The sequence below is a fragment of the Triturus cristatus genome, chromosome 2_2, assembly GCF_964204655.1.
Source record: "Triturus cristatus chromosome 2_2, aTriCri1.1, whole genome shotgun sequence".
In the NCBI taxonomy this organism is placed as follows: Eukaryota; Metazoa; Chordata; class Amphibia; order Caudata; family Salamandridae; genus Triturus; species Triturus cristatus.
In genome coordinates this window covers 579,253,807-579,280,686 of record NC_140582.1, presented here as the reverse complement: position 1 = coordinate 579,280,686, position 26,880 = coordinate 579,253,807, and the positions used below count along the sequence as shown (strand labels likewise).

Genomic DNA, 26,880 nt, shown 5'->3' with positions numbered 1-26,880 from the left:
CCTCGTCCTCCCGCAACCCTCCGCATATACTGCACTCTGATCAAGTCATCAAATAAAGTCAAATCGAGTCAGACCGGCTCCGAAAAATCAGCCCTGCCCATCCCGGCCATTTTCCCCATCTGCGGCAGTGTCCTCTCCCGGCCGCCGCCGGGGCAAAGCGTCCAGCCATTCATCGGCCATGACAGGAGACTCAAAGAAGAATGTCCGATCTTCGTACACCACACGTAGTCTGGCAGGGAAGAGCATGGCATACTTCAGATCCCTCTCCCGAAGTCGCCTCTTCACCCCCAGAAAGCCTTGTCTCTGCCTCTGCACCTGCTGGGTGAAGTCCGGATAGAAATTCACCGACGCGTTCTGGAAGGGGACCGGGCCCGTCACCCTCGATGCTTGCAGGATAGCGTCCCGATCTCGAAAATGAAAGAGCCGGGCGACAATCGGCCTCGGTGGGGCTCCCACCTTGGGCCTCCCACCCGGCACTCTATGGGCCCTTTCAACCGCAAAGAACTTTCCAAGACCCTTAGGCTGCAGATGGTTAAGCACCAAGTCCTCGACGAGCAGGTCAACCGAAGCCTCATCCGAGGACTCCGGGACCCCGATAACGCGCACGTTGTTGCGCCTGGCCCGGCTCTCAAAGTCCTCCAGCCGGCGGGCGGCGAGATCACTCTCGGTCCTCAGCTTACGAACCTCGGTCTGCAATTCCGTGACATCATCGGCGAGGCCCGTGGTCTTGAGGTCCAGGGTTTTGACCCGTTCATTCGTTTTGCCCAAGTCCGCACGGATCAGGTTAACATCCACCAAAATGGCATCCACCTTATGCGCCAGGGCATCAAACTGTCTCCCAATCGAGGTCTGCATCCCTTCGAGCGCGCCCATGACATCCTGCAGCGAGAGCTCCGGGGCCAAGGGCGAGGCCTCCTTCTGGGTATCTGGCGACTGGCTCGACCCACTCGGTGATCCCTTCTGCAGAGCATAGCGGTCCATATTATTGACTTGAGTATAGGCTCCCCGCCTGGTAGACTTAGGCTTCAGCCGATCCACCTCTGCTTTGCCCGACATGGTTGGTGCCAAGCGGGTCGGTTCAGATAAGACGGCCCCCTCTCAACGAGAGGAATCAGGAGTGATCAGTTCTGCAATGGGCCGCCAGAGTAGCATGTAGAGCGTCCAAAGGATAATAAAGCCACCAAGAGCTCTCCAGGGGCAGGGCAGACAAAGGGAGAGAAAACGAAAGTGAAAGGACGGGGACCTCCATCCGACAGTTCACACCTCGCCTGGCCGTTGTTGTTCAACTAGAAGTCGGGCATCCTGCCAACTCTAGCCCCTGGCATCCCTCGGAGATAGGCCGCAATCTTCCGCCATGCTTAACTCCGGTTCCCGGTGGGCGATTCGACCGCGGGTAGCATCAATCGCCTCCCTGACAGGTCATCTACACGATGCCATGCATACAGACAGGATTGGAGACAAGATAGTCGATGGAGGGCGCGAGGGTCTCGGGAGCTCAGAGCTCACGCGGCCATCTTGGTCAAGCGCTAGGCTCCTCCCTCTATTTTAAACTTTTAAACATTCGTCAGAGTCTCCGAGCTCTTGTTTTAAGGCTCAAAGAGGAACCAATCTACCTATACCAATCTCTTGATGGGTCAGGGTCATTAATAATGCATGATTTAACTAATAAAAATAGAAATCAAAATTACTGTAAAATGAGGCCTGATCCAGTTCATGCATGTAAGAACTGTAAAACCCTATATTTGTAGTTGACCACAAAACACTTTCATTTCACCACTGCCACAAAAACTAAAAATGTCTCATTTCTCATAACGGAAATCAGCAGTATTGTACAACAGGCACCTTAGGGACAGAACCAGCTCACCTTTTGTTTTTGACTGGAGATTTTCATTGGTTAGTTGGTTAAAGATACATTCAGCAGCCACCATCCCACTTTTCATTGCTGTGTGCGTGCCTTTGATTTTTGGAACATTCATGAAACCAGGACTGCAACCAACGAGAATTCCACCAGGAAAAGTTAGAGTTGGTAAAGACTGAGAGCAGAGGGAAACAATAGGACAAAATATCATCACATCGTTTATGCACTTAAAAACTATGCAATCAGTCAACCAAATCACCCACCCCCAAAACAATAGTGAGCACAGTAATGTTTTATAAGTGCATTTGTAAATATTTTATGATAAGAGATCATTTAGGTTGCTCTATGGAAAGCCTCAACATATGCAACGATTGCTGGTTTACTACAAATGTGAACTAATGCACATCACCTGCATGTGCTACTTATTTAGAATTACACAATAACAACGGTGAGCTATGACTATGCTGCCAAATTTACAATGAAAGTCCAAAAAACACCTTGACTAGACAATGTGTTAACAAGGTGAAAAAGACATGGGCATTCAAATCAAAATAAAATAGGTCACTGCAAAAATAGTAAAACGTTTTCCTTCTCTAGATTTAACCCCTTCCATGCGGGGCGGATTCCCCCGCTGTGCTGACCGTTACCTGCGCGGGCGTGGTCATGACGGAACGGTTCCGTCATGAGCACAGCTCAACCGACGCTCATGACGGAACCGTTCCGTCATGAGCGTCGAAGGGGTTAAATGGGGATCCATCTTTCAACTTTACAATACTGGTCCAATTTAACTTCTCAGAAGCCTCCCCCCTGACTGAAGTTGGTTGTCTTTTCCTTCCAGGAACACCATCTTGAAAATTGTACAAATGGACAAGCAAAGCATACTTTGATTTACCTAAAGGAACAGGAGCCCACTATAAGAACATGATATGGAGTTTCCAATGAAAGCCATTTATTTTGTATATTTATTCAATAATTGTTGCCACTATAAGCCTTAAAATTATACATTACAATCACAATATTACATTTTTAAAAGGACTGCATCATCACTTCACGTTACAGCAAAAAAATACACAATAAAAGCAGTAAAAAAATAATATATTAATGGAATAACACAGATTTAAAATAGAGTTCAATAGTAACTTTTACCGCCCACCTACTCGATCATAACTTACAAAAATGATAAATTGCATAATACAGTAAAACAGATATTTATCAACTCTAAAAGATAAGTAAGCGAGCTATGATCAACCAGATTTTCACGTATTCTTAAACTTGCCAGTCACAATCGAAGCAGTCCAAATATACATGGACACTGCAAGGTAAATTAGAGGCTCATCCATCCTATTACACAGGGCTAGGGTATCTACCTCCCTCGATATATTATAAGCATCAAATAAGGGGCAAGCCATTTTGTATGGACAATTGATGTTTTGGGGCAGAATAACATAAAATCAATTTGGATATCTTTATCTTCCCTGGCACATTTGCAGAATTCATAATTACCCTTAGCATTTTTCCATCTGGCGTATACGTTTTTGATGAAAGTATACCCAGACTCAACTTAATGTATAGCAAACTGTTGTATAACAGAAAAACACAGGTAAAAACATTGCATGCCTTTCCAACACATTTTTTACCTCACATGTTTTTTAGCAAGCACATGCTTTAACCTGGCGTACCATTACTACACATTATTAGTCTAACCAAGGTAAGTATTAGTAAGGTAAGTTTAAATAAATAAATATATATATGTATTTAATTTTTATCTTATTAGGGGGAGACCCCCCAAGCCCCCATACTTACCTTAAATGCGTGGTAGAGTCATGGATGGTAAAAGCCTATACGTGGTAAAAACCTGCGTGGTAAAGGCACTGTGAGGTAAACATCGTGTTGCAAAGACTATTTCCCATAGCAAACATCATATCTCAGGGTAAATATCGTCTGGGCAGATTTTTAAACCCAACATGGTCGTTATTATCAAGAAATCCATGTACCAGGGAGCCACTCTGATCAGAATTATGATCATTTTGGATTATATACTGCCAATAAGCCTCCTGAATTTTCAAGAGTGTATTATCTTTAATGGCAGTGGGATTCTCGTAGATAAGACTGAGCAGTTTTAGGATCCTTTGAACATGGTACCACCAAGGCATCCTAAATGTTCCAGGATAGGAAACTACCTCCCTCATGGATTTCAAGTATAAACCTGCATGCCGATTCCTGTGTAACTGAACCCAATATAATATTTGGGTAAGGGCAATGATGTCCAAGATGGGGATGATACCCAATTCTAAGTAGTGGGTGGTTAAGGGTGTATAATTGATTTTTCTGGATTGTAGAAACCTCTCTGACCCCATATTTCTGCTCCATATAGCACTGCCGTTCTATATGCATGCAGCAACATGCCCAAGGCCTGTCCCCCTTTTTTAGGTCTCGCCTGATCCAGCGCTTGCGCTGATCTGGCCGAGACATTTTGTAAACAGGCTTTTTCAAGTGCTGCCGTGGCCTAAAGCTACAGTGCACGTGAACCTGCACGTGCGCAGCCCCATGTGTCTTTCCAATCGGGATCGCGATCACTTTCACTTTTGCGGCCGCGTTAGTTTCGCGGCCAAAGCTTGTTTGTCTTGCGTGCTGCTGCCGGCTATCTTACACATCGTGTATGAGCATGGCGCACTCATGTTTCCCACGGCATTTGCATTTCATCAAAATGTGGTCTTTTGTTGCCTACGTGCGTTCCCCCGATCCTGCTAGCACAGTAACTTTTAGTCGCTCCGACAGGTTTGCTTCGTGCACTGCAGAGAGCAGGGGGCATTTCAGCCTCTCCCACTACTCTTAACGTCTGCTGCGCATTCGCAGACTTTACACAAGTTGTATTTTTATTTGGGATGCCCACACTAATCCTGTCCAGCACGAGTAATTTAACACACTTCTATGCGCTCCAACAGACTTCCATGGAGCGCTGCCGAGGGAAGGAGGCATTTCAGCCCTTCACACTAGTCTTCACATTTGCTGCCTATTCACAAACTCCCAGCACTGTAGTCGGAAACACGCAGTACAACTACATTTCCGTCAAGGTGTGTTCAGCACAGAGTAATAAAGCAAATCGTCCTTCTACGCTCTCTCTCGTTTATGTCAATTACAGTTAAAAATATTACATTTGTCATGCAACCTGGCCTAAGTGTGTCTCCAGTGCACTACAGGTCCCAGCAGGCTGTGTGCACGCAGACCCAGTTGTGCCCTGAGGATCTGGTGCTGCTACTGCTGAGTCACAGGTGCAACTGTGTCCCTTGCTCACTGTTGCGCTCTGGCTCTGCTAATCCTGCTCATCTTCTGGTCTCCTCTCATGTGTGGTCGGGGCCACGTAAGTATGAGGCCATGAGCAATAATGAGGCACCCCCTCCCCTTTATTTTGGTACCGGGACGGCAGGCTGTGGCAAACAGTAACGTCTCTGTGTTTCTTAATGTCTTTCTCTCTTAAGCTGAAGCTGCAAATCTTCCAACCACTCTTAGATGCACCCCTGGCCGTCAAGGCTTTCTTATTGTGGGCTTTGTTAAGGCTGCTTTTTGGTTAATCCTAAACATGCGGACGTAGTAATTGCAGAGTAATTCCAAATAATTATTAAGCGTGGATCGAAGATTGGTTTTACCTCACAATCTATACAGCTGAAAATGATTAACTGATAAGTGGCCGACGTTTGTGTTAACAACAAGCAATAGATATGTTTATCACCCACTCTCAGCATAAGACGCAGCCACTACAGTAAGTACCGTGCCCTGAAATGAAGAGAAGCAGCTGGGGAGCTTGAAGCATTTATGGCTGGAGAAGGTGAGACAAGGTATGTTAAAGCTCCTTTGTCTTCACAATGTACACTCTTGAAATTATTGGCACCTTAACAGCCACATACCGACGGTCCCTACCCCGTTACTTTACCTTCCACGTCGTTTTACTTTGATTTACGTTTCACGCTGTTCACACTCGCCTGTTGCTTCGTGCAAGCTGTTTTTTTAAAAATATATATACACGACTGGCAGACGTCTGGTTTTCTTTAAAAATTGTGTAATAACAGCAGAAATCCCCAACTTTCACACATATTATTTTTCCTGTTTATTCCGTTGACAACCACTTTTTTCACAATGTTACTTTTTTTGGTAGATAAAATTATCATTCCACTGCAAAAAAAAGGTTGTCATTTACCACACCACCTCCCGCCTGTCCATGCGTGTTTAACTGTTTGTCTTCCTCCCTAAGCATTACACACTTCCGCTGTAGAGACCAGAATCTCTCCCAGGACCAGTAAAATCCAATATCATGATTCCCTTAAAGAGACAAGTCCATTTAACACAGAGGCACAGCAACACTTGTTGCAAAATGTGGAGTCACTTTGTGAAACTTGTATTTAACTTTACCTGCCCTGCCATCCCCACCCCACATCAACTCATGTCCCTCCCTGCTGCTTAACTATTTGTCTTGCTCCCTGAGCCTTACACACTTCAGGTGCCTGCTAACACAGATATAAAATCTCTGGCCGGACATTAAAATCCTATGTCATGATTGCGTTAAAACAGCAGTCAGTTGTTTAACAGCCAATGAATACTCCTGCATGCAGAACATCCTAAAAATCGATCCGTGCACATTCCAAACCAAAGCAGTCTTCCCAGCTGTTCGCTCCCCAAAAAACAAAATCCACATTACTCTCCCCTGCAACATAATTCCATTACATTCCGCAACACAATTTAAACTCCACTTAATTTCCTCTACACATATTTCCAGTCCAACCTACAAAATTACACTCCATACCACAGTATTACACTCCACATATTTTCACTCTATGCCATACAATTCCATGCAACACAATTCAACTCCACATAATCCCATGTCACAAAATTCAAGTCCACAACACAATTTCACTACACACCACATACATCCAATCCACACCACAGATTCCCACATCATGCCACATAATTCCACTCAATACATGCCACCCAAGGACATGCAATACCACTACACATAAGTTCACAACACTTCATACCACATAATTACTAACCACATAATTTGATTGCACATGCACACACTGATTCACCATTTCTCATATTGGTTCTCTTCAGGTCTTCAACACAGTTTCTTTACCATAAGGTTTAAAAAAAACACACACACACTCTCCACCTCTACAAACAAAAAAAATAAGTAAAATACAATATCGTTTACCACGCCAATAGCGCTAACTTTCAGAAATGCAAGACCGATTGCATTGCAAATACTTAAGACTTTTTTTGGGTTTGCGGCTGCCTCTCGTTTTCAATCCCCTCGTCTCTGCTTCAGTTTCCCCTCCCCCTGGGTGGACACGACATGAAAGGGGACTGACCACGGAATCGTTTGCAGAGGGTAATTGGTTGTGTCTGTGGGCTTTCTTTGCTGCTCTCTCTTCCTCCCTCGGTCAGCACAATTAACATAAAATAGAAACTGAAAGTAGAAAGTCGTCACAAGGGAATTTTTGTGTGTGGTGAGGGGCGGGGGCGTATGTATCCTGAACAAACAAGTGAACCAATGCCAACAAACATAACAAGCATTTGCAATGCAATAGGTCTCGCATTATAAAAGTGTGAGCAGCTGGCGTTGCTAATAATAATGCAACACTGGCTATTGGCTTTGTAAATGATAAATAAATGCCATTATGTGTTTGTTTTATAAAATAGATTAAAAAAGGCATTGTCATGAACAATGCCAATAGCTTAAACTTTTGCAAATGCGAGACCTATTGCATTGCAAATGCTTGTCTTGCTTATATCTAGAAATGGCAGTTGCAGCTTACTCTAATATAGCTGCAGCTTTTTTCCTGTCTTGACTCCAAGTTAATCTAGTATTGCATCGTATGCAATAATAATGTCAGGGGACGGATCCTCGGGAACACTAACAACACCCCCCCCCCCCCTCCCCCCTCCAGGAACCCACTTTCCAGCAGGTCGGTCTCGGACAATAGTTTGAGCAGAGGAACGGAGTGTCTAGACAGGGGGGGGAGGGAATCGGGTGGGTACACCAGGGAAGGAAACTTGAAAGAGAAAAACAACCTACCCCAACACTATGTGCCAATGTGCAATTTGCAAGGCATCAATCAAGTAATATCAGCAGTCAATCATTTGTAAGGAAATCTTATTATCGCACAGTTGTGCATGGAGAAATAATGTCCAATCATATATATCAGAAATGCTAAAGGTTAATTGATAATAAATCTGCTAACTGAAGATCAACATACACTTGAGGGTGTTTCAGAACTAATCATGAGGAGCTTGTGACCAGAATATGCCCCTAACGGAATCAAACTTTTGACCCAACATAATAATATTCACAATAACCAATGAGTGTACATGATTCAACAATTTATGTGGACACCCTCATAGGACCATATGGCATCTCAAAAGTGTGCAACTATAATTCTGCAGCGTGAGAAATATCACTCTCTCTAAGTAACCAGGCTTCAACCCATGCATGTGACCTGAGAGCAGAGAGTGCAATGAAGAAAGGCCACAATATTTGGTGCCAGTCCGTTTTATGCAATACTCGGGGGGGCTACAAAGTCCGAATGGCCCTTACGAGTAACACAGCAGGAGAGCGGACCCACACTGAACGTGCTCACGAAATAGACAAAGGTGTGCAAGAACAGGCACCACAACCATGCTACCGATGGGCCGGCGACTGCAGGCAATAAATGTCCAAATAACTTCCAATGACAGTATGGCATTAAAGAAGGAACGCTCCTTTACTACCGTGAACCCTGTTGAAGGACCACAAGCACAGACGGATCTTACCGCCCAATCAAGAAGACGAGGAAAAGGAACTGACAGCAAATACCCACAACCAGAAACCGAATAGCAGGCATTGCCCAGTAAAATAAAATGTGTTAATGGCCACTAAACTACCGCGGTTTCGCGAGATCTCGCCACTCTGGGTTTTCTACTGTCACCATGGTGGCCACCTTGTAGGGTAGAAGAACATGCATAATCAGGTACCTTCCAGCATTTCCACCAATGGCGAATCACATGTACATTGCGTTTTCCACATTTTCCATGCCCTTCTTTTTCAGAGCAAAATGCGGGATGGGCTACGGTACAGCAAACCCTGAAAAAATAAAATTTGTTCTCCCGTTCCAAGGGTTCATTATTAACAAAAAAGGAGCATCTTAACTCGGTGTTTTGATATGTTAATCATTAACTGTTTTTCCGAGCAGTATTCAACAAAGCCCTTAAACAGCGTATGCATCGAGAGATCAGTCAATCATGAGAGAGCATCATCCGCAAATAATAGTACAGGTATCCTTCTAGTACTAAGCCTCGGGTTATCTAATTTCAAGTTAGAAAGATATGAGCCTACATCATGCAAAAACAGAGAGAAAAGCAAAGGGGCTAATATGCACCTTTGGTGCACCTCTCTGGCAATCGGGAAACTCCCTTTAATTTCCCCCTTAGGTCCATAAAGTACCCAAGCCATTGTATCCTTGTGTAAACTTTGTAGTGCTGTTAAAAAATACTGGTCCAGTCCCTGCTGCTCCAACACCACCCATAACAATTCTTTATTTACTAAATCAAATGCCGACTTGAGATCTATAAACGTTAAATAAAGTGGTACTTCCCTTAGCCTTACATATTTTGTGCAGATAAATATAGCCGCATGCCCTTCCTAAAACCTGCTTGATTATGCACTATTTTTTCAGTTTTAATCCAATCTTGGATATGATTAAGAAGGACTCTTCTGTAAATCGTGCCTGCACCATCCAATAATGATATTGGGCAGTAGTCCAGGGGGTCAGTTTTTATGCCTTTTTTTATGATATAGAGGTGCTTCAAGATTTGAGGACTGCTTTAAAGACCCTAAGTAAGGATTAGGACCCATATTGATAGATCAGCTTTCTAGTCATCTACAGGTACAACATCAAGGCCTGGGGTTTTATCTGATTTTGTAGTAGGATGGCTTTTTCGACCTGTACATCTCTGAATTCCCTTGTGTCTTTTGCTGTAGACAGTTGTGGAAACAAATATAAATGTTTAGGTCTATAGAGCCTCATAATTGTGAAATCCACTCATATGTTCCAATACATGTGCCCTGAATGTCCCTGGAATGATTATAACCCCACGTAATAAGTACCCACAAATTCCTAGAGTTTTTTTTCGCTAGCCTCTTGCATTACTGTCACGGTCCCCTGGGCTCCTCTCCTCGGGATGACGCCGATGCTATGTATGGGTCCACCGCCCATCCGTCCCCAGTCCGGTGTACGTGTAATACCCGCGGACTCAGAAGACAGGTGGGCGAGGGAAGGAAGGATGGGAACAGCTGGGAGAGAGACCTGCAAGAAAGAAGGAGATGGATTAACCCAAGGCTTACTCTCTTGTCCCAGACACCACCCCTGGTCTGACTTTTCCAGTAACTGCAGCTCCTTCCTCCCTCTGTCTGGTTCCCCGGGAAGGGGGCGAATCCTAGGCCCAGTTGGAGTCACTGGGCAATGAATCAGGACGGGAGGAAGCGGTTAGGCTCAGGGCGCCCTCCTCCTGTACTCTCCTGTTGTGTCACAGGTAGGTGAAGAAGAGAGCGATAGTACTCCAGAGGAGCCGGGGTCAAGTCGAGCAGGCGCTACCACTCTACGCCCGGAAATCCTGGGGCGGAGGAGCGCCGGGAAGTCTGGAGGGGTCCCCTCGCGTACCGACCCGTTGCTGCACGGGAGAGGCACGGAGAGAGCGGGTAATCACGGAGCTAGTGAGGCCGGCGCTGCTACGTCACGCCCGGAATCCTTGGGCGGAGGAGCGCCGGGATGGCAGGTACGGTCCCCTGTCTGGGGATGAGGTGCCGAGCGGAGAGGGCGGCCCGGTCGTGTGATGACAGGGGAGGAATCCGGGGAGAAACGTGAGTGGAAGGCAACACGGTCCCGCGGGTCGAGGGCGAAGTGAAGGTGGTCTAGCAAGGAGCGCTCACCTCTCTCGCGCTGCCTGAGATAGCGACACTGTTCGCCAGGAGAATCCTCGGGAATCCTTTCGAGGAGACAGAGCAGGTTTGCAAAAGCTGGAGCCAAGGAGAACGAGACAATCCGAGGATCGCTGCGGAGCCGTTGATTGGGAGCAAGACGACGGGAATCATTGGCCCCGCCTCCCAGGTCGTCACGCTCTTTATCCGCTTCCGGGGGTTACAGGAGGTCCCGTGCTGCGGGTGAGCGCCTTGACTCCTGGGAATTGGAGTCCGTTCTTCGTGGAATCGCGCCGCCGCATGCCGGATCATGACAGCACACCCCCCTTCACCCCGGTGCCCCGGCCGCCGGAGCCCCCGGGCTTGGAGGGAGAGCGGCGGTGGAAGGCCGCCACCAGGCGGGCAGCGTGCACCGCCGAAGCAGGTTCCCAGGAGTTCTCCTCCGGACCGTAACCCTTCCAAGCCAAAAGGTACCATAATTTGCCCCTCACCAGCTTGGAATCCAGGACTCGCCGAACGATATACTCATGTTCATGGTGCACCCACACGGGGGCCGGGGCCTTCTTTATAGGGCACAACGAGGGCTTGAGCAGCGACACGTGAAACACCGGCTGTATGCGCAGCTGAGGGGGCAAACGCAGTTGCACCGACACGGGGTTCACGTGTCGGACTACAGGGTAGGGCCCTATAAATTTTGGAGTGAAGGCACTGGGTTTACGGAATCGGATGTTCCTTGTGGACAGCCACACCCTGTCCCCTTTGTGATAAACTGGTGCGGGTCTGCGATGTCTGTCGGCTTGGCCTTTGTATTTACGTTTCGCTACCTGAAGGCTAGCCCGGGCTTGTATCAGCGCGGAGCGTATGGCGCGGAGCCGTGTCTGCAAATCGGGAAGAGACACGTTCTCCCGTGGAAGAATAAAGGGGACAAAGCGCGGGTGGAACCCTGAAGCGAGAAAGAAGGGGGTGTGGTGCGTGGAGGAGTGTTGTGAGTTGTTGTATGCCACTTCAGCTACCCAGAGCAGGTCAACCCAAGAGTCTGCTGCTTGATCTATGTAACAGCGCAGGTATTGCTTAAGGGTCTGGTTGAGCCGCTCCGTCTGGCCATCCGTCTGCGGATGGAAGCTCGTGGAGAGGGAGGAGCGGATACCGAGCTGTTCACACCACACCTTCCAAAACCGGGCCGTAAACTGCGACCCCCTGTCAGACACAATCCCCAAAGGAAGTCCATGAAGCCGCACCACGTGTCTCAACAGGAGCGTCGCCAACACCCCTGCCGTGGGGACCTGTTTACAGGCAATAAAGTGCCCCATTTTGGTGAGATAGTCCACTACAACGATTATAGCAGTGCATCCCTGGTCCTTTGGCAGCCCCATCACGAAGTCTATGGATATCAGTTCCCAGGGATTCATAGGGGTAGGAAGCGGCATCAGGAGTCCTTGTTTTCGTTGATGGTCCGATTTCATTTGTGCACATACCGCACACTGCTTTACCCATAGTAAAACGTCCGGCCGCACGGAAGGCCACCAGAACTGCCTCAACACCTTTTCCAAGGTTTTGGTCCCTCCCATGTGTCCCGCGCAGGGCAGGTCATGACACCAGGAGAAGACGAGTTTCCGGAGCTTGAGTGTGGGCACCAACACCTTGGAGCCACACAGGGTGAGACCGTGGTGTAGGCGCCATTCTTTGTGGCTCCTCAGCCATGAAGCCCAGGCAAAGGTTCGGATTCCTTGTTTCACTTTCTGCAAAAACAAGTTAGTCTTTAAGCAGCCTACGACATGTTCCGGGGAGACAATGGACTGCTCGGGGGTCCCCGCGGGAAGGCACGGAGGATCTTGGCGTGACAGGGCATCGGCTTTTTTGTTCAGCGTTCCGGGTCGATATGTAACCATAAAATGGTACTCCGCGAAGAAGAGCATCCACCTCTTTTGTCTGGGAGAGAGATGGCGAGCTGACCGCAGGAATTGGAGGTTCCGATGGTCCGTGAACATGGTCACTTGATGTCGAGCCCCCATCAACCAATGCCGCCATTCCAGGAATGCTTCTCGAATGGCGAGCAACTCCTTCTCCGATATGGTATAGTTGAGTTTGGCCGGGCTTAATTTCTTGGACATGTAAGCTACCGGGTGGAGCAATCCGGTGTCCGGTTGGCGCTGAGATAGGATAGCGCCCACGGCCTCGTCGGAAGCGTCGGCTTCAACTATAAATGGCAGCTCGGGGTTGGCATGTCGTAAGACGGGGCGGTTGTAAAGGCTCTCTTGAGTTGTTCGAAGGCATCTGGGCTTCCGCAGACCATAGGAAGGGGGCCCCTTTCGAGTTAGCTTGGTGAGCGGTGTTACCATGTGAGAAAAATGGCGGATGAACATCCGGTAAAAGTTCGAGAAGCCCAGGAAGCTCTGGATTTCCTTCACTGTCGTAGGTTGAGGCCACCTGGCGACTGCTTGAACCTTACGGTCAGTCATGATCTGTCCCTCGGGGGTGAGCAGGACGCCAAGGAATTCCACTGTGGTAACGTGGAATTCACATTTTGTGAGTTTGCAGAACAGTCGGTTTCTTTCAAGGGCCGCCAACACATTCCGAACGTGGCCGACATGTTCCTCGGGATCAGACGAAAAGATCAGAATGTCGTCGATATACACTACAACGTATCGGTCCAGGAAGTCCCTCAATACTTCGTTGAGGAAGTATTGGAACGCGGCCGGGGTGTTGCAAAGCCCGAAGGGCATCACCAAGTATTCGAACAAGCCGAATCTCGTTTTGAACGCGGTCTTCCACTCGTCGCCCCCGCGTATTCGAACCAGATGATACGCCCCTCGGAGGTCTAATTTTGTATAGATCCGTGCTCCCTGGACTTGCTCCAGTAGAACGGGCATGAGCGGCAAGGGATATTGGTTCTTGACGGTCAGTGCATTGAGGGAGCGGTAGTCGATACAGCAGCGTAGTTCGCCGTTTGCCTTTGGTACAAAAAACAGGGGGGGACGCCGCAGGTGAACTGGAGGGGCGAATAAATCCCAGTTTCAAGTACTTAAGTACTCCCTTAAGTGGCAGGTTTCGGGGCCCGTAAGGGCATACACCCTGCTACACGGGACGGTGGCTCCCGGAATCAAATCAATGCGGCAATCATAGTCGCGATGCGGCAGCAACTCTTCGGCTTTTTGTTTATCGAAGACCTCTGTATACGGAGCATACCAGTCGGGGAGAGACACCTCCTTCACAGCAGCTGTGGCCACGTGATGCGAGACCACCTCGTCCTTCTCCTGAGGGGTCCCCCTGAGACGGCATTGGGTGTGGCAGAAGGGGGAGCCGAACGTGATCGAGTTGGTAATCCATTGGATAGAGGGCTCATTTCGCCTTAACCACGGCAACCCAAGGATGAGCTGACACCGTGGGGTTTGTATGATGTTCAGGGAGAGCCACTCGCCGTGGTCTTTCCCTATGGTGACCCACAGGGACGGGGTGACTTGCCGTATGGGACCAGATTCCAATTCCTTGCCGTCGACGGCATAAACCAGCTCGGGAGTGTCTTTGAGACGGAGGGGAATCTTCAACCGCTCCGCTTCCTTGACGTCCATAAAGCAGCCCGTGGCTCCGGAGTCGATCATGGCCCTAACATCTGTTGGGCCCCTGTCGAGTGTCACTTGCACGGTGATAAACAGGTGGTCGGGTTCTTTGGTGACGTCAGCCTCCAGAGAAGGGATGTAATGACAGCTTGAAGGTTTCCCTTCCTGTTCCTTCAAGCGCGTCGGTTATCCGCCGGTCCCTCGCCGAGGCCGGCCACAGTCTGACTGGCCCGGAGCCTACTGGTCTTCGGGTGCACCGGGCATTCGCGCAAGAAATGGCCTTTCTTGCCGCAGTAAAGACAGTGGCCCTGTCTTCGTCGGTGGTCCCGTTCGGTAAGGGTCAAGGACGCTCTCACTGTCCCTATCTCCATGGGGTCCGCTCTGGTTGACGCCTGTTCCGACAGACGGGGATGTTCAAACAGAGAAGGGGTTTTGTCCTTTCGTTTATGTTCTCCTTTTCTTTCTCGGAGCCGATATTCTAGTCTGGAAGCCAGCTCAATCATGGCTGCACAGGTGACTGGTTGCGGGTCTATCTGGGCAATGACATCCTTCAGCTCTTCCGTCAGCCCTCTGTAAAAGATCGCGGCTTGCTTCGACTCAGGCCAGTCAGTTTCGGCCACCAACCTGCGAAAGCTGTTGACATACCCCAGGAAATCGGAGTTGGCTTGGCGAAGGTCAAGGAGATCGCGATCGGCGGACAAGGTGTCTGCTCGGCGGTCGAAGGTCTTTTCGAATTCCTGCCGAAAGGTGTCCCAGTCGTATAAAAGGGCGTCGTCTCTCCTCACTATGGGGACAGCCCACAGCGCTGCTTCTCCGGTCAAGTAGGAGATAAGAAACGCCACTCTGGCTTGATTGGTGAGGAAGAGCTTAGGTTTGCAGTGGAAGTGCAGCTGCACTTGAGTCAGGAAGACTTGTACCTTTTGAATGTCCCCGTGAAACCTCTCCGGGGGGGCCAAGGGTATCTGTGTCGGCATTTCCACCACGACTGGAGGTGTATGTGAAGGGGATGCCGCCCCCGCGTCAAAGGGATTACGCTGCATGCGGTCCAGGCGAGTATGCAACGCGGCGGATTCCTCCCTGGATGCCGCCAATTCCAGCTGTACTTGGGCCAACGCGGCTAACACGTCGTTCAATGTGGCCATGTTTCTGCACCGACGTGATCAGGAGGAGAAAAATTTGTGGGCCAATGATTCTGGCACGGTCCCCTGGGATCCTCTCCTCGGGATGATGCCGATGCTATGTATGGGTCCACCGCCCATCCGTCCCCAGTCCGGTGTACGTGTAATACCCGCGGACTCAGAAGACAGGTGGGCGAGGGAAGGAAGGATGGGAACAGCTGGGAGAGAGACCTGCAAGAAAGAAGGAGATGGATTAACCCAAGGCTTACTCTCTTGTCCCAGACACCACCCCTGGCCTGACTTTTCCAGTACCTGCAGCTCCTTCCTCCCTCGGTCTGGTTCCCCGGGAAGGGGGCGAATCCTAGGCCCAGTTGGAGTCACTGGGCAATGAATCAGGACAGGAGGAAGCGGTTAGGTTCAGTGCGCCCTCCTCCTGTACTCTCCTGTTGCGTCACAGGTAGGTGAAGAAGAGAGCGATAGTACTCCAGAGGAGCCGGGGTCAAGTCGAGCAGGAGCTACCGCTCTACGCCCGGAAATCCTGGGGCGGAGGAGCGCCGGGAAGTCTAGAGGGGTCCCCTCGCGTACCGACCCGTTGCTGCACGGGAGAGGCACGGAGAGAGCGGGTAATCACGGAGCTAGTGAGGCCGGCGCTGCTACATCACGCCCGGAATCCTTGGGCGGAGGAGCGCCGGGATGGCAGGTACGGTCCCCTGTCTGGGGATGAGGTGCCGAGCGGAGAGGGCGGCCCGGTCGTGTGATGACAGGGGAGGAATCTGGGGAGAAACGTGAGTTGAAGGCAACACGGTCCCGCGGGTCGAGGGCGAAGTGAAGGTGGTCTAGCAAGGAGCGCTCACCTCTCTCGCGCTGCCTGAGATAGCGACACTTTTTGCCAGGAGAATCCTCGGGAATCCTTTCGAGGAGACAGAGCAGGTTTGCAAAAGCTGGAGCCAAGGAGAACGAGACAATCCGAGGATCGCTGCGGAGCCGTTGATCGGGAGCAAGACGACGAGAATCATTGGCCCTGCCTCCCAGGTCGTCACGCTCTTTATCCGCTTCCGGGGGGTTACAGGAGGTCCCGTGCTGCGGGTGAGCACCTTGACTCCTAGGGATTGGAGTCCGTTCTTCGTGGAATCGCGCCGCCGCGCGCCGGATCATGACAATTACCTTTTCCCATTGCAGCCTTTTCTCCTAGAATGACAGCTTCATCTTAGTCTAATGAAGACCTTAACCTAAAAAATGGTGTCTCACCAAGGCATGTGACCGTTCCTTCTTCCTAATCCAACATTTATGATCATAACAATTACTATTTTGGCTATTACTATATCTTAACTGAAAAAACCATAGGTTTCAGGAACGTTATAGTTAGTTGGACATTTCACTTGTACAAAAACATAAAAATTCCGGCGTTATAGTTAGTTCAGCTAACTATAACTCGCGCCGCCGCAATGCACTGCTGATGACGTCACATATTAAATCATTCATGACATGGTCAGTGACATCACTGATGATATCACTGTTGAATCTCAAATGACATCACTGATGACATCATCCAGTGACTGTGTTTCTGTAAAGTTTAATTTTGTTTTATATATATGCCAAGCTGTATTGAGGAATGAGTGGGTGTATAAGCGTCTGTATGGAGGATTTAGTAGGTACGTGACGGACTGTATAATTGAGTGATTAAATGTGACTTACTGAATGCATGGGTTAGTGACTAAACTGTGTGAAAGTCTGCATCAGTCTGTCTGTTGTTGTGTAAGCTGCTGCATGGGTTGGTGAGTAGCTGCATGAGTGTCTATATGGGTTATTGATTGCTTGCCTGAGTATTTGTATGGCTGCCTGAGTGTGTGGGTGGGTGGGAGGTGTGTGACTGTGCATAGATGTGTGAGTGGTTGATTCACTGGGTGTATGGGTTCAAGTGTGCATGTTGATACAGCTGTATGGGTGCGTGAGTGTGTGTGTGTATGGGTGTGTTGGTGAGTGAATGGATGTCTCAGTGGTACATGTGCAAGTAACTACATATGTAAAAGGCAGTATATGTGAGTGATGGTGTATATCAGGGGTACTCACAAACTTTCTCTCGGGGGCCAAATTTACAGTGTGGTTTGTGGCCGAGGGCCGCACCGGTGGGGGCGGGGGCAGTGGGGGAGGGTGCGGGGCTAGAGCAAAAAAAAAAAAAAAAAACTGTGACCATGAAGTTGAACACAGGCCCCTGCAGCAGACGCCTTCGTCCACTGAGCCACCAGACCCGGCATTCATACATTTCTATCTATCTATCTATCTATCTATCTATCTATCTATCTATCTATCTATCTAGCTCTGTCTCCCTCCCTCTATCACTCTCCCTCTCTCTGTCTCCCTATCTCTCTATCTATTTCTCTCTCTCTCCCTCTGTCTCCCTGTCTCACTCACTCTGTCTCCCTCCCTGTTTCAGTCCCTCCCTCCATCCCTCCCTCCCTCTCTCTATCTCCCTCCCTCCGTCTCCCTCCCTCTCTCCGTCTCCCTCCCTCTGTCTCCCTCCCTCCCTCCGTCTCCCTCCGTCTCCCTCTCTCCCCCCTCTCCCTGTCTCCCTCCCTCTCCCTATCTCCCTCCCCGCCTCTCTTCCTCCCTCTCCGTCTCCCTCTCTCTCTCTCCCTCTGCCTCACTCACTGTGTTTGTCTCCCTCCCTCTCTGTCTCCCTCCCTCTCTGTCTCCCTCCCTCTCTGTCTCCCTCCCTCCCCCTGTCTCCCTCCCTCCCTCCCCCTGTCTCCCTCCTTCCCTCTCTCTCCCTCCCTCTCGGTCTCCCTCTCTCTCTCCCTCTCTCCCTCTCCCTCCCTCTCCTTCCCTCTCTCTCTCCCTGTCTCCCTCCCTCTCTCTATCTCTCTCCCTCTCTCTCAATCAGTTTGTCTCCCTTTCTCTCTGTCTCCGTCCCTCTGTCTCCCTCCCTTCCTGTCTCCCTCCCTCTCCATCTGTTCTCCCTCCCTCTCCATCTGTTCTCCCTCTGTCCCCCTCCCTCCCTCTGTCTCCCTCCCTCTCCCAACTTGTCTGTCTCTCTCTCGCGGTCTCTCCCTCCCTGTCTCCTGCTCTGTCTTCCCCCTCTCCCTCCCTCTGTCGCACTCTGTCTTCCTCCCGCATTAAACTCACCTGCTGCTCTTACTAGCTGCTGCCCGCCCCCCCCCCCCTGTCCGTCACCTCACCCGGCGCTGAGTCGGCTTCCCTGGAACACAAACAGCCGCCGCACCCAAGTACTTCACAGGTCTTTTAAAGGCCAAGTCACTTGTTAATGAGGCTTTGTTGTATTTCATCTCTTCTTAGCACCCCTGCATCTCCACTCATTCAGAGCTTTTAAAAGAATCGCCCGGCCCCCATAGCTCCGCGCTGCTGCAACCGGCGGTGCTTGCACAGGTACGATGTCTGCAAGGTACGCGGGCCGCCAGGGAAGGCTTGTCGGGCCGCCGCCGGCCCGCGGACCGTACTATGAGTACCCCTGGTGTATATAAATAACTATATGTGAGTCAGTAATTGTGAGATTGGCTGCATGGATGAGTGTGTATTTCTATCAGTGATTCTATATGAGTAATTATGTGTTAGTATCTGTATGAATAAGTGAGGTTGTGTCTGTATAACTGCATAGGAGAGTAAATGGAAGTATGATTGATTCTTTGCATGACTAAGTGTGTGAGTAACTCTGGATATGTGGCAGTGTGTGAGTGTCTGTATAGGTGTATGAGTGCATATGATAGTGTTGTATTGATGAGTGACTGCATGTATGAGTGACTGTATGGGTGAATGAGTGGATTTGTGTGTAGACCTAGGAATCAGTCAGTGCGTATTTAGTAACTGGTATTGATGTGTCTATTTTGTCGAAAATGGTAGTCTGTATTTTAGAGTGGGTGTATCAAAGGTTATATTCAGGTGTGAGGAGGTGCATCACATTTTCATGTGGATGATATCATCAGTGATGTCATCAGTGATGTCACTGACCATGTCATGAATGATGTAATATGTGACGTCATCAGCAGTGCATTGCGGGGTTTTGTACGAGTGAAATGTCCAATTAACTATAACGTTCCTGAAACCTATGGTTTTTGCAGTTAATTTCTATGGTTTTTGTAAATGCTAATTTCTAGCTATAACGTGCATGAATGTACCTCAATCCTGTTTTTTTTAAATTTTATATATATATATATATATAAAAAAAATTGTGAATAATTTTTAGTAAGGAAAACTATATTCATTCTTCACATTCTACACGATGGCTGCGTGCATTCCGGTAGCCATTTAGAAAAGTCGCGCCTTCGGCGTAATTTGTAAAGTATGAAATATCTTTAAATTAATTATAAATAAAAGATTTCCTTTAAGTGTTTGTCTAAATTTATTAATAAAAGTATTATTTTCAATATAATTTCGACTAAAAATTATTTGATTATTATTGGATTCGGAGGTTAGGAGGGATGGCCATTTTGCTCGATCTGTTTTGCAAGGTTTTTGGGTCTAGTCAGGTGGACACCCTCCTCCGGGTGAGGTACGGCTTGAGGATTCTATTCAAAAGGTGAGGAATCAACAGGCAGAAGTATCCATCAGAAGAGCAAGTTACTTACCTTCGGTAACGCTTTTTCTGGTGGATACAGTATCTGCGTGTGGATTCCTTACTGTACCACCCGCCTCCCCGTTGTCCACCTGTTTCTACCAAAAGATGATTTTACTGTTTGGCATGAATGTTTTTAATATGTCTTAATCATGCTTATGTTTTAAAAGTGAGAAATGCTTCATCTGTTGCTATTTCTTTATGCCTTTATTGGTTATGTATATGTATATATATATATATATATATATTTAGTATACATGTGAAAATGTGTCGGTCCACCTGTTTACCTGGGTGGCACGGAAAAAATGGGTGGAACTGACGTCAGCACGCAGACGAGGTCCTCTTATGGCTCCTATGATGTCAAACGGTGTCGCGAGCGGAGCCGTGCTATTATGACATCGTCGTCGACGTGGGAGAGCTAGGAAAGAATTTCCGCAGAATGCTGGCGCAGGGGATATTCACCTAAGTGTTCAGGCTAGGCCTTTGGGAGCAACTGTTTATGTTACCACTTCAGAAATCGAAACCAGTGATCCGAGGGCAGAGGCCATGCAGATGGCACATGAGGTGGGGAGCCCAGTCGTGTGCACCAGCAGGGCAGCGAAGTGACAAGCACCACTACCCACAGAAAAGGTAACGAGGGCACTGAATAACACAGGATCTTCTCTTTGTATCTGGCAGGAACAACAAGGTTAAAATGCCCTAGTTCCAAAATGTAGAATTAGTGCTACAACGGTCTTCAAGAGGACCTGCGATGGATGCCGCATCTGCCTTCTGTAAACTGAAAGCGGCACATGGGTCACGAGGTACGGTCATACTGCGGTGGGACGCACACTCGTTGACCTCTCATGGCACTGCTCCACACTTCGGCGACAACGCTTTCCATTAGCTGTGTTTTCTGATGACGTGTCGCACCAGCCCCGTCCAACAGCAGAACCCCTTTAGATCCAAACAGACTCTTCCACTCTCTCACCGGAAGTGAAACTAGGCCAGGTGGACACTTTCACAATACAACAGCCGGGAATGCACTTTTCGGTTAAAAACAAAAACACATTCCTTCCTCCTAATTTATCAAAAAACGACTCACTGAAGAACAGGGGCCAGCTTTGATCGGTAAACAACTGTTACAACAAATTTTTACTTCGAGATACCATTACAATGCATGCATTACCACGCATGTGTTGTACATCGCGAAGTCATCACTATGCATTTTTTTCAAAATGCATGGTCATTTACCACGCATGCCTTTACAACAAATTTTGTTGTAAAGGTATGTATGGTAAATGACCATGAGTTCTAAAAAAATGTAGACAATCCACGTTGTTGTCAGGAAACAGAGGCTGTTCCGTTTCCTCACAACGACGTGCACCGCCCCTCAGACGATATGAAGCAGGAACCATGAGGAGAGAGGAACCACGAGGAGTGAGAGGTAAGGGGGATTGGGCATGGGGTGGTGGTTACTTTTCTAGGGTTTAGGGTAATGCAGTGGTGTTTGTGTAGAGTAGGGGGTTGTGCTGGGGGTAGTGTTTTAGGGTTTAGGGTAGTGCAGTGGTGTTTGTGTAGTGTAGGGGGTCGTGTTGGGGGTAGTGTTTTAAGGTTTAGAGTTGTGCAGTGGTGTTTGGATAGTGTAGGGGTCGTGCTGAGGGTAGATTTAGGGTTTAGGGTACTGCAGTGTTGTTTGGGTAGTGTAGGGGGTCGTGCTGGGGCTAGATTTAGGGTAGTGCAGTGGTGTTTGGGTAGTGTAGGGGTTGTGGTGTTTTAGGGTTTAGTGCAGTGGTGTTTGGGTAGTGTAGGGGGTCATGCTGGGGGTGGTGTTTTAGGTTTTAGGGCAGTGCAGTGGTGTTCGTGTAGGGGGTCATGCGGGGTGTGGTGTTTCAGGGTTTAGTGCAGTGGTGTTCAGGCAGTGTAGGGGGTCGTGCAGGGTGTGGTGTTTCAGGGTTTAGGGCAGAACAGTGGTGTTCGGGCAGTGTAGGGGGTCATGCAGCGGGGTGGTGTTTCAGGGTTTAGGGCAGTGAAGTGGTGTTCGAGTAGTGTAGGGGGTCGTGCTGGGGGTGGTGTTTCAGGGTTTAGGGCAGTGCAGTGGTGTTCGGGCAATGTAGGGGGTCAAGCTGGGGCTGGAGTTTAAGAGTTAGGGCAGTGCAATGGTGTTCGGGCAGTGTAGGGGGACGTACTGGGGGTGGTGTTTCAGGGTTTAGGGTAGTGCAGTGGTGTTCGTTCAGTGTAGGGGGTCGTGCAGGGTGTGGTGTTTCAGGGTTTAGGGCAGAACAGTTGTGTTCGGGCAGTGTTGGGGGTCTTGCAAGGGGTGGTGTTTCAGGGTTAAGGGCAGTGCACTGGTGTTCTAGCAGTGTAGGGGGTCTTGCAGGGGGTGGTGTTTCAGGGTTTAGGGCAGTGGTGTTCGGGCAGTGTAGGGGGTCTTGCAGGTGGTGGTGCTTCAGGGTTTAGGGCAGTGGTATTTGGGCAGTGTAGGGGGTCTTGCAGGGGGTGGTGTTTCAGAGTTTAGGGCAGTGGTATTCGGGCACTGTAGGGGGTCTTGCAGGGGGTGGTGCTTCAGGGTTTAGTGCAGTGGTATTTGGGCAGTGTAGGGGGTCTTGCAGGGGGTGGTGTTTCAGGGTTTAGGGCAGTGGTATTCGGGCAGTGTAGGGGGTCTTGCAGGGGGTGGTGTTTCAGGGTTTAGGGCAGTGGTATTCGGGCAGTGTAGGGGGTCTTGCTGGGGGTGGTGTTTCAGGGTTTAGGGCAGTGCACTGGTGTTCGGGCAGTGTAGGGGGTCTTGCTGGGGGTAGTGTTTCAGGGTTAAGTGCAGTGGTGTTCGGGCAGTGTAGGGGGTAGTGCTGGGGGTGGTGTTTGAGGGTTTAGGGCAGTGCAGTGGTGTTCGGGCATTGTAGGATCTCGTGCTGGGGTAGTGCTTTAGGGTTTAGGGCAGTTCAGTTGTGTTTGTGTAGTGAGCAGCGCATGCGCTGCGTCGCTAGGCGAGACCTAAAAAGCATTGCACCAAGATGGCTTCCAACACTTTCTGGATTGAAGTGTTGGCAGCCAATTAGAGCCAAGCTCGTGCTTGTGTAGTTAGGTCCCGCCCAGATATATAAAGATTTTTTTCCTTCAATATCTCGAAAACTACTGAACGGATTTACACCAATTTAAAAAAACAAAGGTCGCTTTATGAACCAAGGGCTACCTTTTTGCCAAATTTGGTGTAATTCCGTTCAGGAGTTCGGGCTGTAGTCGTGTCTAAAGTTTCCTATGGGAAATAACATGGAGAAAACGCGTTTTGGGACCCCCCTTTTTTCTCGACCCCCGCTTTGCAAATCACCCGAAACTTTCAGGATAGGAGCTGACCAGAGCGGGACCAATGTTTTGAAAATTTCACGAAGATTCGTCAACCGGCACCAAAGTTCTTGGGAAAAGAAAAAACGCTTTTTGAATAGAAACAAGGTCCTAACTATAACTACCTACTGGCAATCGCCAGTAGGTAGGTAGGTATATATATATATCATTGCTCCATCTGCACCTCCAAACCAGCGCACTCAATAGACGGGTGCTTTGAAACGCGAAGGTGCAATCGCGTTCATAAATGCGCGCTCACTCCCAGTTACTTTCAGGAACTCGGAAAAGCACTCAGCGGGACACTCCTGTAGTTATTAAATCTTTTATTGCATGGCGAGCATAAAAAACATGACGCGTTTCGGCTATGCCTTAGTCGAATGTTTAACAAAATTCGCGCCAAAAAGCAGTATATTTAAAGAGGCATTACGTGAGTCACATGGTATTACCTTACATGGACAACAAAAGAGGACAATCACCTTAGAAAGTCAGCCGCCATATTGAAAAGCAGTTACCAAGATGTATGAATACAGGTTTCAAATTACTAAACATTTCGCCGTATATCGGCTCGCAATGTCAGCCATCAATTTGAAATACAATTGTTAAAACTCATAAATATGAGCCTTAAATTGTTAGGTATTATGCCGTATATCGGCTCACAAAGTCCCTCAAAGTTGACCATAATAAAGCCGTGTATCGGCTGCCATCACTGCATGGTAGACCTCAAAGCAATAGAAGGATGGCTCAATATAAAGGGAGAGCATTTAACCGTGTATCGGTTGCCCCGGTTACAAGCAAAATTTGCTAACATAATGCCGTATATCGGCCTGAACACCATTACTATTGCCACCATTGAAACAGTTGCATGACCCACAAATAGAAGCCTCTGTCAAAAATTATTATATAAGTTCAAAAGATATACATTAAAAGTCATCGCACAAAACCAATACCACTTAATTAATGCAAAATCTTATCTTCATGATACATATTGCTTTTCATCATTCTCATTTTACTACATTGATTACTATCATTTCATTTCTTACTTCTCAATCCCCCAAATGAACTGATAATTCCTCCCCCACATTCATGCCAGCCGGATTCTTAGTTCCCAGGTCTATAATGTATCGTGACTCAAGCCTGCACAGTTGTTTAATTCTGTCTCCCCCCCTGACACTTGCAGGGACCTGATCCAAACCATAATAACGCAATAGTTCCCTATTGCTATTGTGCTTCTCAGAATAATGTCTTGCGACAGAATAAGTGATGTCATTCTTGGCTATCGCTCGCATATGTTCTAAGATGCGAATCTTAACACAGTGGATCGTACTGCCCACGTAGCGCAAGCCACACGGGCATTCCAGGCAATAAACCACATAGTTGGTATTACAAGTTAGGAACTTTTTGATGGGCCGAGGATTCTTTAAACCAGTGACCTGATAAGTTAATGTCCTTTTACTACCAACACAGGCTTTACACTTGCCACAAGGGAAGAAACCTCTAAGATCCTTTAGGGTCCCCGTCGCCTTGGGGCTAGTAGATAGATGACTTTGTACCAGACTATCCCTTTGAGATCTAGCTTTTCTGAAAGTTACTAAAGGGACAGAAGGAATATCTGGGCCAATAATATGATCCGTTTTCAGAATGTGCCAATTTCTTCTCAAATTTTTTTTCAATTGATTGGCATCATTCGAAAAGGTAGTTACCATCCTGAATTTATTGGTATCTGACTCATCCATTTTATTTTTCTTTCTTCTCTCTTTCTTTGCCTGTGTACCCCCATTCTGGTCCTCATTCAACAGAGTAGCCCTAGGTACATTTCTGACTTGCTGAAGAGTAGTCTCAAGGAATACTTTATTATATCCTCTTGTCACAAATCTACTGATACTATCCTTAGCCGCATTCTCAAAATCATCCACCCTGGTACTATTCCGCTTCAACCGCAAGAATTCACCATAGGGGATGTTTCTTACTAGCCCAGGGAGAGGATTACTCGTAGCGTGCAGGGTCGAGTTCCCGGCTGTGGGTTTACGGTACAGGGATACAGATAATTGGTTATTTACCACTCTGATCTTTAAATCAAGGAAATTGACAGTTTCAGAACTGACTTCCCCACTAAATTCCAGATTGACAGCATTCTTGTTCAAACTATCAATGAAAACAGAGGCTGACTCAAAAGAACCATCCCAGATAATACAGAGATCATCGATATATCTATACCAACTGATTACCCTGTTGTAGTCAATCAGTCCGGGTGTTCTGGACACCTGCTCCTCCCACCAGCCCACGAATAAATTCACGTAACTGGGGGCGAAGCAGGTGCCCATCGCAGTACCGGACTTTTGATGGTAAAAATCATCAACAAAAACAAAAATATTGTTTTTAAGGCAGAACTCAGTAAATTGAAGGATCAATGCATTATGTTCCATTAATTTCAGGGGCTTTTTCTTCAGAAAATAGGCTACGGCCTCCAATCCATGTTCATGTCTTATCCTGGTATATAAGCTAGTAATATCTAGCACAATGAGTTTGAAATCAGGATCCCATTGTTGTTTTTCAATACGTTTTAGGATATCTTGCGAATCCTTGATATACGCAGGTAAGGTTCTTACTAGTGGGAAGAGAAAGGAGTCAACAAAAATAGATAAATGTTCCGTTAGGCCCCCTTGGGAAGAGACAATAGATCTACCCGGGGGGTGATCGATATTCTTATGGACTTTGGGGATATGGTAAAATGTAGGAACCACCGGATTTAAGCAGCGGAGGAACAAGTACTCTTCCATGCTTAGCATAGATTTATCAAGATTTATCAAGCCATATTTTAATCATGTCATGATATCTTCTGATGCTGTCCAGATATATATCCTTGGAGATTTTTTGATAGTTCTCTACATCCGACAGTTGTCTCATGGCCTCCATCTCGTAGTTCATCCTCGTTTGAAGAACCACGTTCCCCCCTTTGTCCGATGGTTTGCAGATCACTGTGTGATCATTCCCCAAGGTGTCAATCGCTGCGCGTTGCTCTTTAGTTATATTCTGCTTGGTGTTAGAATGTTGAAGTTTTTCTCTAAGGGCCAAAAGATCTTTATTGACTGCCTCAGAAAACACATCGATAGCATCCATGGGTAATTGCGGTAAGAACTGTGAAGTAGGTTTAAAGGTACTAATGTCTCTCACTTGGTTAAAGCCCAAGCGCGTAGTTCTTTGTATTAGGTCATCATCCAAGATGTTGCCATCCTGACCTTGTCCTGGATCATCCGTTCGTAACGATTCCATAAATTTAAATATGCTGCTTTTTGGCGCGAATTTTGTTAAACATTCGACTAAGGCATAGCCGAAACGCGTCATGTTTTTTATGCTCGCCATGCAATAAAAGATATAATAACTGCAAGAGTGTCCCGCTGAGTGCTTTTCCGAGTTCCTGAAAGTAACTGGGAGTATATATATATATATATATATATATATATATATATATATATATATATATATATATATCTCCTACTGGCGGTTGCCAGTAGGTA

At 47.9% G+C, this 26,880-nt stretch overlaps 1 protein-coding gene across 1 annotated transcript in view; it reads right to left on the bottom strand.

The window, feature by feature from the left end:
• ETFDH (electron transfer flavoprotein dehydrogenase) overlaps positions 1-26,880 on the bottom strand; it is a 542,885-nt gene that overhangs the window by 228,710 nt on the left and 287,295 nt on the right. The window contains exon 10 of the mRNA XM_085641729.1: positions 1,865-2,033. Within this exon, the coding sequence (XP_085497855.1) occupies positions 1,865-2,033 (169 nt within the window). The remainder of the gene's footprint in view (positions 1-1,864; positions 2,034-26,880) is intronic.